This window comes from Camelus dromedarius, chromosome 8, assembly GCF_036321535.1.
Source record: "Camelus dromedarius isolate mCamDro1 chromosome 8, mCamDro1.pat, whole genome shotgun sequence".
Taxonomy (NCBI): domain Eukaryota; kingdom Metazoa; phylum Chordata; class Mammalia; order Artiodactyla; family Camelidae; genus Camelus; species Camelus dromedarius.
In genome coordinates, this window is record NC_087443.1 from 42,463,766 (window position 1) to 42,482,725 (window position 18,960).

Below are 18,960 nucleotides of genomic sequence, written 5' to 3' on the forward strand. Positions count from 1 at the left end.
AATAAAACATTAGACCAGATGGACTTAGATTTATATAGAATATTCCATCCAAATGCAGCAGAATACACATTCTTCTCAAATGCATATGTCGGGACACAAAACAATTCTCAATACATTTATAACACTGATATCATATCAAGCATCTTTTCCAGCCACAATGGTATAAAACTAGAAATTGATCACAAGAAGAAAGCTAGAAAAATCACAAATATGTGGAAACTAAACAACATGCTACTGAACTATTGGGTCAATGAAACAACAAAAGGAAAAATTTTAAAATGCCTGAAGACAAATAAAAATTAAAATATGACATAACAAAATCTACAGGACGCAGCAAAAGAGGAACTAAAAGAGAAGTTTACAGCAATACAAGCCCACCTCAAAAACAAACAAAAATCTCAAATAAACAGTCTAATCTTATACCTAAAGATCAATGAAACTAAAAGCTGATTCTTTGAAAAGATAAACAAAATTGGCAAACCTTTAGCTACACCCACCAAGGAAAAAAGAGAGGCTCTGATAAATAAAATCAGAAATGAAAAAAGAGAAATTACAAAAACATAGCACAGAAATATAAAGGATTATAAGAAAATACTATGAACAGCTATATGCTAACAAATTAGACAACCTAGAAGAAATGGATAAATTCTTAGACCCATACAACTTTTCAAGACCAAATCACAAAGAAAAGGAAAATCTGAATAGATCAATCACTAGTAAGGAGATTAAAACAGCAGTCAAAAACATCCCAAAAAACAAAAGTCCAGGACCAGACAGCTTCCCTGGTGAACTCTACCAAACATTCAAAGGAAATTTAATACCTATCCTCAAACTCTTCCAAAAAAGTGAAGAGGAGAGAAAGTCTCCTAACTCATTTTACAAGGCCAACATCACCCCTATACCAAAAGCAAAGACAACACATGGAAAAGAAAACTGCAGGCCAATATCTCTGACAAAGATAGATGAAAAAAAATCCTCAATAACAGTATCAGGAAACCAAATACAGCAATACATTAAAAGGATCACACCATGATCAAGTGGGACTTACTACAGGGAATCAAGGGTGTTTCAACATCTGCAAATCAATCCATGTGATACACCACAGTAGCAAAATAGAAGATAAAAATCATGATCATCTAAATAGAGGCAGAAAAAGCATTCAACAAGATGCAACCCCCACTTATGATTTTTAAAAAAACTCCCAATGAAACGAGTATACAGGAACATACCTCCACACACACACACACACACACACACACACACACACACACACACACACACACACATTATATATGACAACCCAGAGCTAACATCATCCTCAATGGTGAAAAACAAAAGTTATTCCTCTAATATCAAGAACAAGACAAGGATGGCCGAATCTTATTCACCACAGTATTGGAAGCCCTAGCCAGAGCAATTAGGCAATAAAAAGATATAAAAGGCATCCAAATTGAAAAAGAAGAAGTAAAATTGTCACTACTTGTAGATGACATGATTTTATACAAAGAAAACCATAAAGGCTCTACCAAAACACTTTTAGAAATAACAAACACATACAGTAAAGTTACAGGGTACAAAATCAATATACAAAAATCTGTTGCATTTCTGCACACTAATAATGAACTGTGATAAAGAGTAACTAAGAAAACAATCTCATTTACAATCACAACAAAATTAACAAAATACCTTAGATTAAATTTAATCAAGGAGGCATAAGACCTGTACACTAAAAACTGTAAGACACTGCTGAAAGAAACTGAAGAAGACATAAAGAACTGAAAAGACATTCTGTGCTCACTGGACTGGAAGAATTAACACTGTTAAAACGTCTACATTACCTAAAGTAATCTACAGATTCAATGCAATCCCAACAATATTTTTCACAGAAATACAAAAAACAATCCTAAAATTTGTATGGAATCAAAAAGATGCCAAATAGCCACAGGAATTCTAGGGAAAAAAAAAAAAAGAACAAAGTTGGAGAGAGCACACACTTTTATTTCAAATTATACTACAAAGCCATAGTAATCAAAACAACATGGTGTTGGCAGAAAAACAGACACATAGATCAAAGGAACAGAACTGGGAGCCCAGAAATAAGCCTACACATATATGGACAATAAATTTATGGTAAAGGAGCAAAGAACACAGGATAGCCTCTTCCATAAATGGTGTTGGAGAAACTGGGCAGCTACATGCAAAAGAATGAAACTAGACCACTATCTTACACATAAACAAAAATTAACTCAAAATGGATTAAACACTTAAATCTAAGACCTGACATCATAAAAAACCTACAAGAAAACACAGGCAGTATGCAACTGGACACCAGACTTAGCAGTATCTTTCTCGATATGTCTCCTCAGGCAAGGGAAACAAAAGCAACCACAAACAAATGAGACTACATCAAACTGAAAAGCATCTACACAACAAAGGAAACCATTAATAAAATGAAAAGATGACCTACTAAATGAAAGAAAATATTTACAAATCATTTATTTGATAAGGGATTAATATCTAAAATATATAAAGAACTCATAAAATTCAATAACAACAAACAAAACCAACCTGATTAAAAAGTGTGCAGAGGATTTGAACAGACATTTTTCCAAAGAAGACATACAGATGGCCAACAGGCATATGAAAGATGCCTGACATCACTAATTATTAGGGAAATGCAAATCAAAACCACAATGAGATATTATCTCTTGCCCATTAGAATGGATATTATCAAAAAGGCAGGAAATAACAAGTGATGGTGGAGAAGATGTGGAGAAAGGGGAACCTCCATACACTGTTGATGGGAATGTAAACTGGTGCAGTCACTATGGAAAACCGTATGGAGAGTACTCAAAAAATTAAGAATAGAATTATCATACGATCCAGCTATTCCACTTCTGGGTATTTATCCAACGAATATGAAACCACTAATTAAAAAAGATACACTCTCCCTTATGTTCATGGCAGCATTATTTACAATAGCCAAGATATGGAAACAATCTAAGTGCCCTAGACAGAAGAATGGAATATATACAATGGACTACTACACAGCCGTATGTCTAGAAGAGCCAAGCGAGGAATTGTGGGGAATGAATGGGCACAGTGCATGCTTTTAATTCAGATGTACATTCCACAAAGGAAAGAAAAAGACATATGAAAATTACTCATTTCCCCCAAACAAATATACCTTCTCTCATTTTCTTGGAATTCACTGCCCTCCCAATCACCTTTCCCCTTGACTTCCAGACAGGGGTACAAGAACTATTTTAGTCCACCTTGAGAAAATCAAGTCTCACAACAAGGATAAATGGTAATGGACACTGGACCTCAGTGTCAGGGAAACAACAGTGCGTGGCAGGGGGGTGGGACAAACAGAGCACCTGTCCTGCCCAGGGCTACCATCACCAGCTCCAATGGGCATGTACAGGAGCTGGCCCAACGCACCCAGCCTCTCAGATTTTTCAAGAAAAGCTACCAAACCAGATTGGTATGTAAAATCTCCTTGCTTTTAAATGTTGGCAGATACATAACATATCAAAAATCACTACTCAGACGAATATAGTGCGGACTTAACGAAACAGGCTTGTATGCCAAATACAACCAGCAAGCTACCCGTCCATTTCCTGTTTACCTCAGTTAAATTAAAAGAAACTCAACAGGAAAGGGGCAGTATCCAAAAGAGTGCATAGACGGTGCTGCTACCAGAATCAGAAAACGCAGTGCCTTATGGTATTTTATACCTAGCTAGGCTTTGATCTTAGGGAGAATGAGAGTGAACAGACAGCTTTGGAGCCCAGCACCTGACTTCTGGTCAAGGGTGTATGGTGGGGAGGCCTAGGGTTAAAAGCTGCTGGGAAACTGAGGCCAATTAACACAAAGTTGTACATGAATCCCCTGGCACATGGCAGGATTTTAAAAGCCACTAGACTTTCCTGAATTAACACTGGAAATTATTCCTTCCAAGAGGATGCCAGAAAAATAAAGTGTTACCCCACCTAATTTATACAGTGTGGTAGAAAATATCTCCTGTACTCCAAATGTATTTTTCTGCGAAAGTAATTTTAAATCTTTCTGATAAAGGAAAATGTGTGGAGCCCATAAAAAGTTATGAGTAACAGTCAAAGAATTCACACATTTCAAAAATGAATTTAATTGATTATGAAAATTTCCAAAGAAGTTTCTCTGGAGGCTGTAGCTCACTAATGATGTCACAAGGGAGACCTGGAAAGACAAACATGCAGATGTAGGATTTCACTAATCCGCAACAGTGCAGAATCACATTTAGCAGTATTTCAGATTTCTTCATGTGATTCTTAGAGTGAAAGTTTCAAAACAGTTTTTGCTTTGTGAATTTTTAGGTTCTTAAAGATCCAAGGAGAATCCAATTAAAAAGCACTAAACTTTCCAAATGCTAATTTCAAGAAGTTAAGATTCTCTCAATACATCCTCAGTTTCCAGCACCTAGCCACATCTGATAAAATGGCATATAATTATCACATTATGAAATGCGAACCCGTTGGTGAGGTATACTTTCACAGCCATGAATTCGTTTACAACACAAGATGAGTGTGGGACTCTATCCTCAACTGATGGGACGACAATGGCAGGCAAACACAGGTCCAGCCACTGCTCTCACGAGGCTGAGCATATAGTCAGGAAAACAACCAACCAAACAACCCTTACCAATGTATAATTACACAGAACAAGACCTTTCATGAAAGAAATCTAGAAGTTGCAATGATACCACCTAAAAAAGGGATGTCACATAGTCTGTAACAGGGAAAGCTACCTTGAAAAAGTAAGCCACGGTATGGAGCATGGCTACATCAAAGGGGGTAACATGAATCATGCCAGGGAGAAGGATCAGCTTTCATTCACATACAAATATTTACTACACGCCAAACATGTGCCAGTCATCGTGTGAAACATTAGGTATACTATAGTGAATAGAATTTAAACAGTCCCTGGTCACATTTACAATTTACTGTGGGAAATGAACAAATTTTTTAACAAAATAAGTCTACTTCAGGAAATGGAGAAAGGAGGGGAAGAAATCATTTTTTAAAGTGGGAGAGGGGTTAAAAAAGAACAGGATGCTCTGAATCAGAACAATAACAGGGTGTGTACTTTACACTGGGTGGGACTATCTCTCCAACGAAGGGTCATTTAAGCCAAGACTTGAAGGAAGTTAAGAATATATAAAGCTCAAAAGACTAGGAATAGACTTACCATATGACCCAGGAATCCCTCTCCTGGGCATATATCCAGAAGGAACCCTACTTCAAAATGACACCTGCACCCCAATGTTCATAGCAGCACTATTTACAATAGCCAAGACATGGAAACAGCCTAAATGTCCATCAACAGATGACTGGATAAAGAAGGTGTGGTATATTTATACAATGGAATACTATTCAGCCATAAAAAATGACAACATAACGCCATTTGCAGCAACATGGATGTCCCTGGAGAATGTCATTCTAAGTGAAGCCAGAAAGAGAAAGAAAAACACCATATGACATCGCTCATATGTGGAATCTAAAAAGAGAAAAAAAAAAAGAACATAAATACAAAACAGAAACAGACTCATAGACATAGAATACAAACTTGCGGTTGCCAGTGGGGAGGGGGGTGGTAAGGGACAGACTGGGAGTTCAAAATTTGTAGATACTGACAGGCATATGTAGAATAGATAAACAAGATTATACTGTACAGCACAGGGAAATATATACAAGATCTGGTGGTACCTCATAGTGAAAAAGAATGCGACAATGAATATATATGTGTTCATGTATAACTGAAAAATTGTGCTCTACACTGGAAACTGACACAACATTGTAAACTGACTATAATTCAATAAAATTATACACACACACACACACACACACACACATATAAAGGACATCTCAGACAGAGAGTACAATGCAGCACAAAAGCCCTGAAGCAGGAGGGAACTCGGTGTTAAAGGAATTGAAAGACCAGAAAGGAAGGAGAAAGTGGCAACAGATGAGATGCAGAGAGAAGGGTCAACTTCATACAAAGCCTGGAAAGTCATGAGAAAGAGTGGATCTTATTCTCAGAGCACTAGGAAGGCAATGAAGGGTTCCAAGTTTTGGAGGAACATGACTGAATCTGTGTTTTAAAGAACACGCTGAAGGGGGCAGGACTGGCAGTAGACAGATGAGTTAGGAGGACACTGCAGTTGCCGGGCAAGAGATGACAGGAGCATGGAGAAGGGTTAGGATGGCAGAACGAAGAAAAGTCAATCAAATCCACGTGTACTGAGGGCAGAACGCACAAGACTACTGACTGATTTGATTGGGGAGGTGGGAAGGAAAGGAAGTTATTAAGTTATCAACCACATCTCTGGTTTAAATAACTGGATAGCTGGTGCCATCAATGAAGAAAGGAGAAGAAGCAATGAGACTGAGGAAGTTAAGAGTTAAGTTTTAGATAAGTTGTATTTTTAAAGTCTATGAGCCACTGAAGTAGATTTCCATCCAAGTGGAAATATCAAGCTAAAGTTTTAAGAATCTAGTGATCAAAGGGGGAAAAAATCTAATTGAAAACATAAATTTGGAATTGGATAGGTGACATTTAAGGTCATGGAAACTGAGGCTCTCGCATAGGGAGGACACCAAGAAGAGACAAAGCAGAATGGCAGCTGGAAGGAACTGGGGGTACAGGAAATGGGCAGGTATTATTTCATGGTTATGGAGTCTTACTTTGAGAAGCTGGAAAAGTACTGCATGTAGATGGTGGTGATGGTTGCATAACAATGTGAATATACTTAATGCCACTTAAACATGGCTGAAGTTTTACGGTAAATTTTATGCTATGTATCTGCTACTACAATTAAACAAACAAACAAACAAACGAAAAACACCTAAACCTTGAGAAACTCCAGCATTCAGACAATGGGCAGAATAGGAGAGGCTGAAAAATAAGAGGTAATGAGCTTCCAGAATAGTGGCAGATGAAGTCACAGAAAATGAATGAAAAACTCAAGGCTGATCTGCACACAGGAGCGTCCCTGAAGGGAAAAAGAAAAGAACTGAAAGCTACTGAGAAATCAAATCGGATGAAGACTTTTAAGTACTCTTTGGATTTCTGAAACACCAAGGTCAGGGTAACCTTGACATAATCAACTTAGTGGAAAACGAGCACAGGAGTTGGTGTGACTTGAGAATTGAGAAGGGGGTTTGAAAAAGGAGAATTATCATTAGTCGACAACTCTTTCAAGTTTTGATTATAAAAAGCAGCAGAAAAAACAAGACAGTGCTGGAGGGGAATGTGAGGTTAAGGGAAGTCTGGCAGTTGCAAACAGCCTACCCCAATGTTGACTTTCTCCCAGTTAGAATCTCCAGTTTTTACCTGGGAATATGGACCTAACATAAGTACTCAGCCTTCCTTGAAAACAGGTGTGGTCAGGTAACTACGTTCTGCCCAGGGAAGTGTTAGCCAGCTCCAGGAAGTCTCACCATCCAAATAGTGACTGTCTCATGTCCTTTCTTCCATCCTGCTGATTGGACCACAACGTCTGAAGTTCCAATCTGGATTATGAAGACAAGGGCCACAGTCTCGGAGTGGGAAACTGTACACGCAGAATCCTTTCAGGAGAAATAATCTTCCAACTTACTTAAACAACCATCATTGTGCTTTGCTTTCACTTTCCGTTTCCACAGACAATTCTAATCCCAAATAATACAGGCAGTTTGGGTCTGTTTTTAATACAGGAGACACTAAAACACAACTGTGTAAGTGGGAATGATCTGATCAGAGAGACATTCCAAGATAGAGGAAGATGAAGTCTAAGGTGAGAAGCACGTGGGATGTGCAGACCCAACGTGGTTAGAAATTTAAGAACCAGGGAAGATACGGGAGTCAAATCAATGCAGAGAGCCTTGCAAACTAAGGATTTTACTTTTTTATCCTAGGAGCAATGGGAAACAACTAGACGTTTTAATAGGAAAATAATGTGATCGAATGTGTATTTTTTCAAAGATCTTTGACCGCAGTTTGGAGAAAGTAATGGAGAACCCGGAGAGGTGGCAAGGAGCCCAGTAAGGAGGTTATTTTGGCAACCCAGAGGAAAATGGTGACAACTTCCAACAGGATAGTGATCATGGCACAATGCAAAGTGAGTAGACACGAAGACAGTACTGGCAGGACTTTGTATCTGACTATGGCTGAGAGATCAGGGACGGGGGCAGTCGAGAACGGCACCCGAGGTTATGAGTCGGGCAGCACTGCGCAGGGTGGTGCCACTCACTGACACAGGGACTCACGGAGAAGAGACACATTCAGGTGAGCTCAATTTTGAGCACACTAATTTTCAAGTCCCCGAGTTAATCAAATGGAAATACCCAGCAAGTAAATGACTTGTTCTCAGCAGCTTTGTTCATAATAATCAAAAACGGGAAGCAGCCAGTGTCCATAAACAAGGAAATAAACTCTGGTGGGTTCCATACAGTGTAATACAACTCATTAATAAAGATGAACGAATTACTGATATACGTGACAATATGGATGAAACCCCAAGAACATTATGCTCAGTGAGTCTTACACCATACAGTACATATGGTAGATCTCAATTTATGTAATATTCTAGAACAAAAAAGGTTATTGATTAAAAAAAAAAACTCAGAGTGGCTGCCACAGTGGGTGGGATAGGAGACTCAAGGGAGTTTGGGGGAAGGGGTAGGAGGAAACTTCAAGTCGTAGTCTATATCTTCCTAAGACTTGGGGTTACTGGGATGTGTATGTTTGTCAAAACATATTGAATGCTACACTTACTCAAAATTTAACAGCAACAAAACACTAGGAATACGTATCAAATGCCAGTTGCTGGTATGCACAGTGAAGGGCTGAAGTGTGCTGATGTCTGCACATCCATTGGAAATGCATCAAAAAGTAAAATGGATGGACGAATAAACAGAAAGATGGACAGATGGATCCACATGTGATGAAGGAAGTATGGAAAAAGTAGTTACAGAATGTAGGTAGTGGGTATATGGTAGCCCTTGCATCATCCTTTGAAATTTTTTGTATTTTTTATAATAAAATGGTAGAAAAGCCTTAAGTAACCAAACCACATTTCTTTAAAAGCATTACCTGTAACTTCACAGTATTACAGACAAGCGCACCCCTCCCTCCCTCCTTCCCTTCACCTCTTCCCTTTTATTGTGAATCCATGAATGTTTACTACTAAGGCATTTGTAACCAGTTCAGTCACCAAAGAAAACTAATTTTATGCTGCTTGAAATCATCAAGGGCCCAAAATATGTACTTTGCAGAAAAAGAGTCAAACAGAAATATTTTAATGCACTTTAAGCAATGAAACAATAATTCAGGAGGAAAATGGGGAAAGTTCCAGCTAATATAGGGAAAATAATGGTCACTCTGAATTATGTAACATTTTGAGGGATACTATTTTCTTAGTTTCATACATTGGACCTATTTAACAAGTATGTAACTACTACTGGCATACTGAATGTCACATTATGTTACTTATTAACGTATTTTTTAAGTTTCCCTAGGAATACTGTTTATATTCTCAATGTACACTATCAAACACAAGCGTTTTACTTAAAACTCCTAGATCTTTCTTCACAAAAAAACATTAGCAACTATAAAATTATTAAGGGCTTAAATTCTACCAAAAATGTATCTTCAAAAAATAAAGTCAAATTGTCCCCTTTTTCCCCCTGCAAAGGAGTTTACTGGGGATAATTCAACCAAAGAAGTACAGCAGGAATTTGTGAGTTAAAAACAAGGTGGTTGCCAGGGCTGTGGGGCTGGGACCTGGACGGGCATGAGAGCCTGACTGGTCTTCAGGGGCAAGAGAAGCTGTGGACTGGAGTTTGCACATGGGCGTCGGCCGAGGTGTTCTGGAGAACAATGACGGTGCTGACTGAGGAGGCCAAGAAGGGCAGGTAGAGGTGGAAGAGCAGACAGAGTGTCTACTGTGTGGCTGAACAGCACCCACAGGTCTACCAAGTGTTGCTTCTGAGTCTCACGTTCCTAGCGGCCCTTGTTGATGCAAGGCATCCATTTAACTCTGTCTCTCTGGTCCCTGGCACCTTCAGGGCAGGTAGGTGGCCGGGGGTGAGACCTAGACCCTTGTTTCCCTCCTGGTGTGCAGTGGGGCAGCATTTCCTTGGGCTGGTGCAACATAGAAACAGAGAGTGGCCCCCCAAGGCATAGGTGGGGGCCAGGTACAACAAGCAGGTGATGAACACGGTCTCCAGCAAGCTGACCTGCACCATCAGAGATAAACAGGGCCAAGCAGACACTGATGAGGGGGTGCCAGTGGCCAGGAATAAGTCATTCATCATGGGTAGAAAGATAACGTGGTCCTGCAGAAGTATCATCTGGAATGGGGCACGACTCTCACCTTCTGCCAGCACTTAGAAACTGAAGGCACTGATGACAAGCAGAAAGCCACCGGTTTACCAGAAGGTTCATCATGTAGAAGCTGGACCTGTGCCTGACGGCCACTGGTTTAGATGAAAGCGCCAAAGGTGAGTGTGAAGCTCTGTTCATCAATGGGGAAATAGAAGATGTCCAGGTTTCAGATGCTGACCACCCATAGTGGCTTATCGTATCTGATGGACCTTCACTGTTGACACAAGCCCTGAGACCTGCAGGCACCTGATCCACATCCACAAACTCCTCAGTGAAGGTATCTGGAAGCCACAGGTTCTCAGCTGCCATGCTGCACTTCCTGACACCCCCACATTCCTCTGGGTTCCACCTCATCAACGGGTTGTACTAGATCCTATTTAGCCACAGGAACGATGTCATCATGTGAAGGAGATGCTGACATGAGTGGGAATGCTGTGGCTGATGTATGGATGGAAGCATTTCTGTCAAACACTGCTGGACCACAGGATCTATCCCATGCTGGTCAAGACCTAAGTCACTAATAACGAAAGTGTCTCTCTTTCTTGGAGCAGCAGGTAGAGAATGAGGCAGAGGAAGAGTCCTTCCCCACGGAGCCAACCTCTTTCCATCTTCTGCACCTTGGTTCTTCTCTGGACACTTAAGCGAGAATGTTGACTTGAACAGACCACAGGCCACACCTTGAGCCCTAAGCTCAAATAATCCTTTTAAGTAAAAAATTTAACTAAACTGTATTTTCAAAACCAGTAACAAATTAAAAGGCTCAATATCTACTCTCACTCAACCAATCCTTACAGAGAGCTTACTACGTGGCAAGCACTACTGTAGATACTACACAAGAAAAGAGTTTTCACTTAGTAGCAGAAGTATTTTAATTACATATTCATAAACACGGCTTAGGAAACTATGATTTATTGCTCACTGTCAGCAGTGAAGTTTTTAACATATAGTCTGGTGAATATTCTAAGACAAATAGCTTTCCTAACTGCTCATGCTATCAGCTTGGACTTTTACTGTATAAAACTTTTTACAATCCTTTTAAACTCCAAAAGAAAGGTTTATTAATCCCTCAAGTAAACATCTAGACACTATCTCTTCTTAGAACCCTACTGTTAAAGAAAAAAGAAATAGCTACGTGAGCACAAGGCTGGTCCCAAGTCCTCAGTTTTTAAATTCTTCTTTGGTCTGATCAGAAAAATTATTGAACTAGGTACACCCACCAGTTTTAGAGAAGGAAAAGAAATCTTGTTTTACAAGTTGATGGGCTCTGGTTTGCATACTGTAACTGGCCCAAAGCAAAGCGCTTTCTATAAATGTAGTAAACAAACACAAGAACTCAATGTCACTAATAAAACTGAGTTTTCCCAAGTAAGAGAACTTCGAGTTACACACACCATCCATTTAAACTAATGCAATCCTTGGAATGTGTGTTCGTTAAAAGGGCAAACAAAGTAGTGCAAAGCTCAGAAATGATTCCTAGGATGCAGGCTGTTGTGCCAAAGAAAATTTTTGAGGTTTTCTTCAATGAGGGTCAGACCTAAAGGTGAGATTCAGAATGCTGTGAATTCATGTGGGAAAAAAAATTGACGGGAAAGTTTAAGATTTACACTTTATTGATCTTTTCCCTTTCTTTTCCAAGGTCATTCAGTGAAGATCAAAAGCTCACAACAAGAGGAATTCACAGAAGAAAAGGCAAGGAAAAGTCTTCAAAACTGCTTTTTTGTATAAATTGGCATACCTGACCCAAGGCAATAATATGCACTGACTGAAATCAGAGCATCTAAAGATGATATAAAACTTCTATTTTCTGAAGCTGAAATGATTCAGGGAATCTTCCAAAAGAAGTCTTACTTTCAGTCTGACCCTGTGCATTTTGTTGGGGGGAAAAAAACGAAGGATCATAAAAGATTTAATTCTGCATTTACTACCAACTTTCTATTTAGTATGTCCACAAAAAAAGTAATTTACAGTAAGCCAAGATGAAACCAAGGAAAGAAACGTTTACCAAGCACCTGGTATACATCAACACTTCGTAAACACACACACACACACGATCTCCACCTCATCCATACAGCCTTATAAAGCAGGCATGCTCCTCCTTCGACACTTGACAAGGAAGTTTAGAGAGATCAAAGATCTTGTTTAGCACCATGGAGCTTTGAATCAGGAGCATCTTTCAGTCCTGGCTTCGCCATTAAGTAGCAATAAATCTTACATATTGATCTTATAAATACCAGTCACCTCTGACACTCTATTCTCTCATTCGCAAAATAAAGACTCAACTAAACATTTCAGTTACATTAAAAGGTGAATTTGGCCTTTTAGGAACTGATGATGGATGCCCACACCCCCTTCTTCCCTTCCACCTCTCCCCTGTCTTCCTTGCCTTTATCCAGTTTCACTCTTCTTCACCTGTTCCACAAGAAGGTAGTAAAAGGAGCAGCACCTCTACCCCAAAGTTGTGATATTTGGTAACACATCTGATTTTTAAAGGAAAAAAAATCTAGAACAGAGAAATTAAAACTACTTCCTAAAAATAAGAGCATTCAAGATTTCCATTTTATTCTATATTTTTTCATGATTGTTAACAAATGACATAGTCAACAGAACCAGACCCCAAGATGGCCCAGATTTTAAGCATCAGACAGGACATTTAAAACAGTAACAACTATGATAAGGATCTGACTGCAAAAATGATCACCGTGTACATATGGAGGGGGTGAGTTTACTAGAGATGAAAACTATATAGAAAGAGTAAAATGAAAATGCTTGAAATGCAGAACAAAGGCACAAACTGGAAAAATACTGACAAAACATACACCCAACAAAGGACCTGCATCCAGAACTCTTACCCCTCAATAAACAGCCCCAATGAAAAATTAGCAAAATGTGGAACAGACACTGAACAAAAGATTCCATAGAAATGGCCAATAATAGCACATGAAAACCTGCTCAGCAACACTGGTCATCAGAAAAATGTAAATAAATCCACAATGAGAAATTAATTAAGGTATCCAACAGAAGGGCCGACATTAGAAAGGTGGACAGTACCAAGCGCTGGAAAGGATGTGAAACAACTGAAATGCTCACACGCTGCTGGTGGGAATCCAAAATGGTAGAGCCACTTTACAAAACAATTTGGCAGTTTCTGACAAAGTGAAACACACACTTACCATTATGAGCCAGCAACTCCAATCAAAGGCACTTACCCAAGAGACATAAAAATGTATGGCCACACAGAGACCAATCTGTGAATTCTACAGAACCTTCATGTATAACGGCCATACAATGTAAACAATTCAAATGCCTCTGAACTGGTGAGTGAACAACAACAAAAAAGTAGTAAATCTACACCACAGATTTCTCCTTCTCCTAAGAACAGAAACAATAAACTACTGATATACCCAGAAACCCAGATGCATCTCGAAAGATTATTATTAAGCAAAAGAAGATGCCAAAGATTAAATACTGCACGATGCTACATAAATGACATCCTGGAAAAGGCCAAACTGGAGGGGGAGAAACAGATCTGTGGCAGGAAGGTGTGGAAGCTGAGGGGAAGGAAACTGCTCTTTTAACTGAATTTTCAAAACCAACTTACAGATAAAAATATTATGCACGTTATTTATTCAACAAACACTGACTGAGAACCTGCGACGTAGCCAGCACCACTCTAGACACTGTGCAACTGCAGTTGCAAGAGTCTGAATATTTGGAAAAGTAGCAGATGAGAACAAATGCAATCAAATTCATTTAGTACAAGTCTTCCACAGGCTGACAAGGTCATCAGGCAGAACTCTTTTTTTTTTTTTTTTTCCATCTTCTTAACAGATCATTACAAACTCTTCTTTGTTTTATCATGATGATTTACAATATATTTATTACCATGAACCATATGAAACTGCAGTCTAACCAACAAAATAGTTCTTTCCTATGTTCCCACGGATAAGAACCCAAGTGAGAAAGCTGTGAATGTCATCAGTGGTCATGTCACACTTTCTAGTTACAATGCAAAATAATCAATGACTGAATTTCTAGTCAAAACACCTGATGTTTTTGGTGAACTTTTTTTTCACTTTTCAAGAATTTGCCAAAAATTCAGACTGAAATCTGTTATTCATCTCATAAACAGAGATGATTGCTATGGCGACTTAGCTGATGTCTGGTTTTGTATTTCTAATGTAAGAACTGAAGGACAACAAAACTATTCCCAGTTTTAGTTAAAAGTCTTATATTGAACTTCCTTCTTTATCCTTACTGGAAAACATACGAAAATCCTTCTTAAAAGGTTCATTTCATTCAGGCATTTTTAAAATGGAATATCCCTATAAAAAATATACTTTCCAGAATCAGAAAAATTAAATGGAATATCTTTTTGCTGAAGAAGCTATTTTAGGTGGCATAATTTACAGAGATGACTTTAGAAAAAAAATTTTTTTCTTTTTTCTTTTGCTTTAACACTATCTTAATTTTTTTTTTACAAGCCTTTGGGACATTTATACGCTTCTAGTAGAATATTTCCATGAACTGTGTCAACAATATCTCGGCCTGTATGGACTACTAATTCCACAGTCCCTGATGCTTCCTTCAGGTACATGAGATGACAGGTGTCACTCCACACACATGCTGAGATGACAGAACTGCGTGATGCTATGAGTCTCACACAGACGTCATCACCGTGAAAACACAGCGAGCAGGAATTCAGAACGTAAGAGATACAACCGTGTATCCCCCATTCATAGCCATTTTTGAAAATTCCAAAATACGGAAGTTCTCGAAGTTAAAAATACAGTTCTCTATTTTTCCCAATTTTCTTCTCAAACTACACTCTAATTTTTATGCTTTTCCTTTCTTGACTTCTTTATCTTTTAAAACTGGATCAAATCTCAGTTATGAAATTTAACCTTTAGTCAAACGAATACTACAAGTTTCATATTTTTAAAATCCAAACTGTATCAGATTTGAAATTAGTATAAATTCAATAATACTTAATCCAATTTTTCAAGTAAAAGTGAAATTTTACATCAAGTACTCTGTTATCCTCCAACCGACTTCAGATATTTTCCACTATGTAAGAGATTATCTAAAGTAAACTTGTGCCATAGAACCTTTGCAGAATGAACATGTGCCAACAAATAAGCAAAATCTGACAACAGCATACAGAGGTAACTCTACACCTCAATTTTAATTGTTTAAACCTAAACACTGTCGATAATAGCAACCAACTTAACAATCTTCAGAAAATGAAAAACAGATGCAAAGTCTTAGATTATCATGAATCACACAGCAACGCATTTCACTTTAGATCACTCCTAGGATTCTTTTGACTCCAATCAGGTTGGGGGCTTTGATTTTTATCGTCTAGACCACTGGCTCGCAACCACTTCTCCCTCCAGATTTCCTAAAAGGGATAGACAGGGGTTAGTTTAGGGGATGTGCTACTGCTTTCAAATGCCATTTCTAAACTCCAGGGAGAGAAGACGTAGGACCATCTTGATGTCAGTGCTCCCGAGGTGAGTGAAGAAGCAGAAGCAGAGGCATGAGAGAACTGCAAAGACCAAAAGAAAAATCAGAAAAATCCAAGCTCAGGACTCGAGCCCCTTTAAAGCCACAAATATAAAGAAAAGAATCTCCCCACTTAAAAACACCGCCAGAAGCAGGCTGCTACCAGTATACCAGATCACGCATATCCTACTACCACGAAGGAAATTAAAAGCATTAGAGTAAAATCCAGCTATCAATACCCTGCTAGAGCCTCCCAATTTATAAGAATTGCTCTCGATTCCATTTACGGGAGAAATGGACTAATTATAAAAAGCCAAGCTGCTAAAAAGATGTATCTTCTCAAATCTTCATGAGAAAGAAATATATGTTTTGAAATATTTAAATCAGACCTAATGTACGTAACACGTTAAATACAGTGATTTTCAATCTTGGCAGTACAATTAATCACCAGTGGGTGGAGGGGAGACTTCTCTCTTTACATCCCCTTCTCTTCCCTCCCGGCATGAAGATGCTGAAATCCAAAGAAGTGTGGCCACGATGGGAGGGGTGGGGGAATCGTGCGCGGACAGCCAGGGAGAGAGGGGAACGGGGGAGCACAAAGATGGCAGAAAAGAGAATTCCTGAATAGTTGCAATATTGGTTACATTAGCAGACTTAATTAATTGGGCATAAGATTAATACACTGCGGATAATGGAAGCCAGTTTTCTCAACTTCTGGAGAAGGAAGGCTAGAAAGAATACTGAGGAATTGAATTACAAATTGAAAGAATACTAAGGAATTGAATTACAAATTGATCAGAATAAACCCATTTTTTTTTAAGTTATACAAACAGAGGAAGATACAGAAATAGTCACAGATATACACATGAGTATTCTGGGTCTCCAAAAATGTTGCCAAGAACTCTTGCACTCCTGTCACCCAGATTCCTAAATGTTAATATTTTACTGAATTTTTTCCCCTTTTATGTATTATTTCCTAGTTCTGCCTGCTGGGAGGGCCTAGAAGTAATGGCACCACTGGTACCCAGATCATGATTCTCCTCAAAAGAACAAGGGTCAGGACAGGGGCAGAGAATATTGATGGGAATTTGTCAAAAGAACACAAGAGTCGATGGGAAAGAGCTCAAATCTGGGGCAATCTGACTATCGAAATAATGAAATTATCAGATTACAATCCATGGAATAAAATGAGAATTATTAATCCATACTGATATAAACAAGTAAATAAATAAACTGATGAACAGAGAAGAAAAGAAAGCCCTTACAGAATGTCAACTAACAAATGTAGATGGGAAAATTAAAATAAATAGTCACCATTCGGCATCTCTCAGGGGAGGGGGAGGCCTGAAAAGGAAGGACCATTAATGAACTCAAGGGCTTATGGGTGGAGACTGATGAAGAACAGGATATCGGTACAATCTGGGAACATCTCATAAAATCTAAATACAAAGGGGATGATGGTGACTTCACAGTGGAGAAGTCAGCATTCACCAGCCTCATCAGGTGATCACAGTTAACATCACCAGTGGCAGGACAGATCAACGGAGTATTTTTGTGACGTGATGCACTCTGAAGGGCATGGCATCACCCCTGCCAAGAATGCACAGCCTGAGTCCCGTCAGGGGAGAACACTGAGTGGTCCCGGCTGAGGGTTTCCCTACAGAAGGAATCGTCTCTCAAGAATGTGAAAAACAAGCAAGGGACAAAGGAATGTGTTCCATCTGAAGACGACAGATAGACATGCAACTAAATTCAACATAGGCTCATACGTACAGTTCTGGACTAGAAAGGGAAAGACAGGCATTGCTGGGGCATTTGGTGAAATCTGAATGAAGTGTGTGGACTGTATGATGGTTTTGTATAATGCTAATTTCCTGACAGCTAATAGACAGTTTCTTCCAATTCCTTCCCTTACTTTCCTTTGCCTTACTCTGCCCCACCCCCAACATGATGACACTGACACCCAAGCAAATGGGGCAGGAAGAATGGAGGTGAAGGGGGAAGAAGACTAGAGTGGTCATTGTAAATATAAGTGCACGCAGGAGAGTGTTCTTCTTTGGGGGAGGTACACTCCATAGCATTTAGTATTTGGGGTTGATGGAACCTTATTTCATTATTTAATATTACATAGATTAATAAAAAGGGGAGAAAACTCAGTGAAAATGTTAACACTTGGGAATCTGGGTGACAGGAGTGCAAGAGGCCTTGGCAACATTTGTGGAGATCTAAAATTATTTAAAAGAGAAACTTACCTATTAATAAAGAATCCCCTGGGGAGGTTGTTAAAAATCCCAATACTCCAGGCTGTCCCTTCGACCAATCAAATCTTTGGGGATGGGGAGTGGAATCAAAGACCAATATTTAATGCTCTTAGGAAAACCCACCAACTTGGCACTCCGTGATGCACAGTAACTGCTCAGTACATGGTTGACACTACTGCTGAAATGATCATATTTAACATAATCTTACATGTCTACATGCAGAACATAATCCATATATTGAAAAATATTTTTAAATAGTTCTAACACAACTGACAAAGTCAATACTGCTAGCAGAGACAGCACTAAGAAAACGTAAGTAAAATATTAATAGTGATGGGAAAGTAAGTCTTTAATCTCTCAGATGCTTATTAGCATCACGAAACAATTACTGAATTTGATCTCAAATACGGATACAAACTAATACAAACATTATTTGCCTACAGAATCCTCGGAAATAAAGTATTGCAAATATTTTAAGGAATAAAAATAAAAATTAAGGCATGAAAATTCTGCAAGACCAAACTTACTAGAACTTCTGTGATTTAAAAAACTATGTCTCCTTACTGAAGTCAAAATCCGTACAGGCTAAACATGTACTTGCTGGAGTGGAACAAGGCAGCGGCAGTAATACTGGGTAAAGGATACACAGTACCTTGATTCAAACAGGACTGTGGATTGAACAGATGGCAAATGAAGGTTAGACTTCAGCAGTTTTTCATGCTCAACTATTCTGAGTTCAAACCTTGAAGAAATGCTATGTTTTCACAGACCTAAAGCCATACTTCAGAAG

General features: G+C 38.8%; 1 protein-coding gene and 1 pseudogene across 6 annotated transcripts in view; both read right to left on the reverse strand.

Moving 5' to 3' along the window:
• The window catches only part of BICC1 (BicC family RNA binding protein 1), a 328,975-nt gene that overhangs the window by 121,967 nt on the left and 188,048 nt on the right, over positions 1-18,960 (reverse strand). Inside the window, exon 1 of one of the 6 annotated variants that reach the window (XM_064488161.1) lies at positions 7,482-7,613. The exons of the other annotated variants lie outside the window; for them this stretch is intronic. Coding sequence (XP_064344231.1) covers positions 7,482-7,484 — 3 coding nt within the window. The 5' untranslated portion in view covers positions 7,485-7,613. Of the gene's footprint in view, positions 1-7,481; positions 7,614-18,960 lie in introns of those variants that run through there. 6 annotated transcript variants of the gene reach the window in all.
• LOC116156018 (5-hydroxytryptamine receptor 3D-like) lies at positions 9,771-10,761 on the reverse strand (annotated as a pseudogene).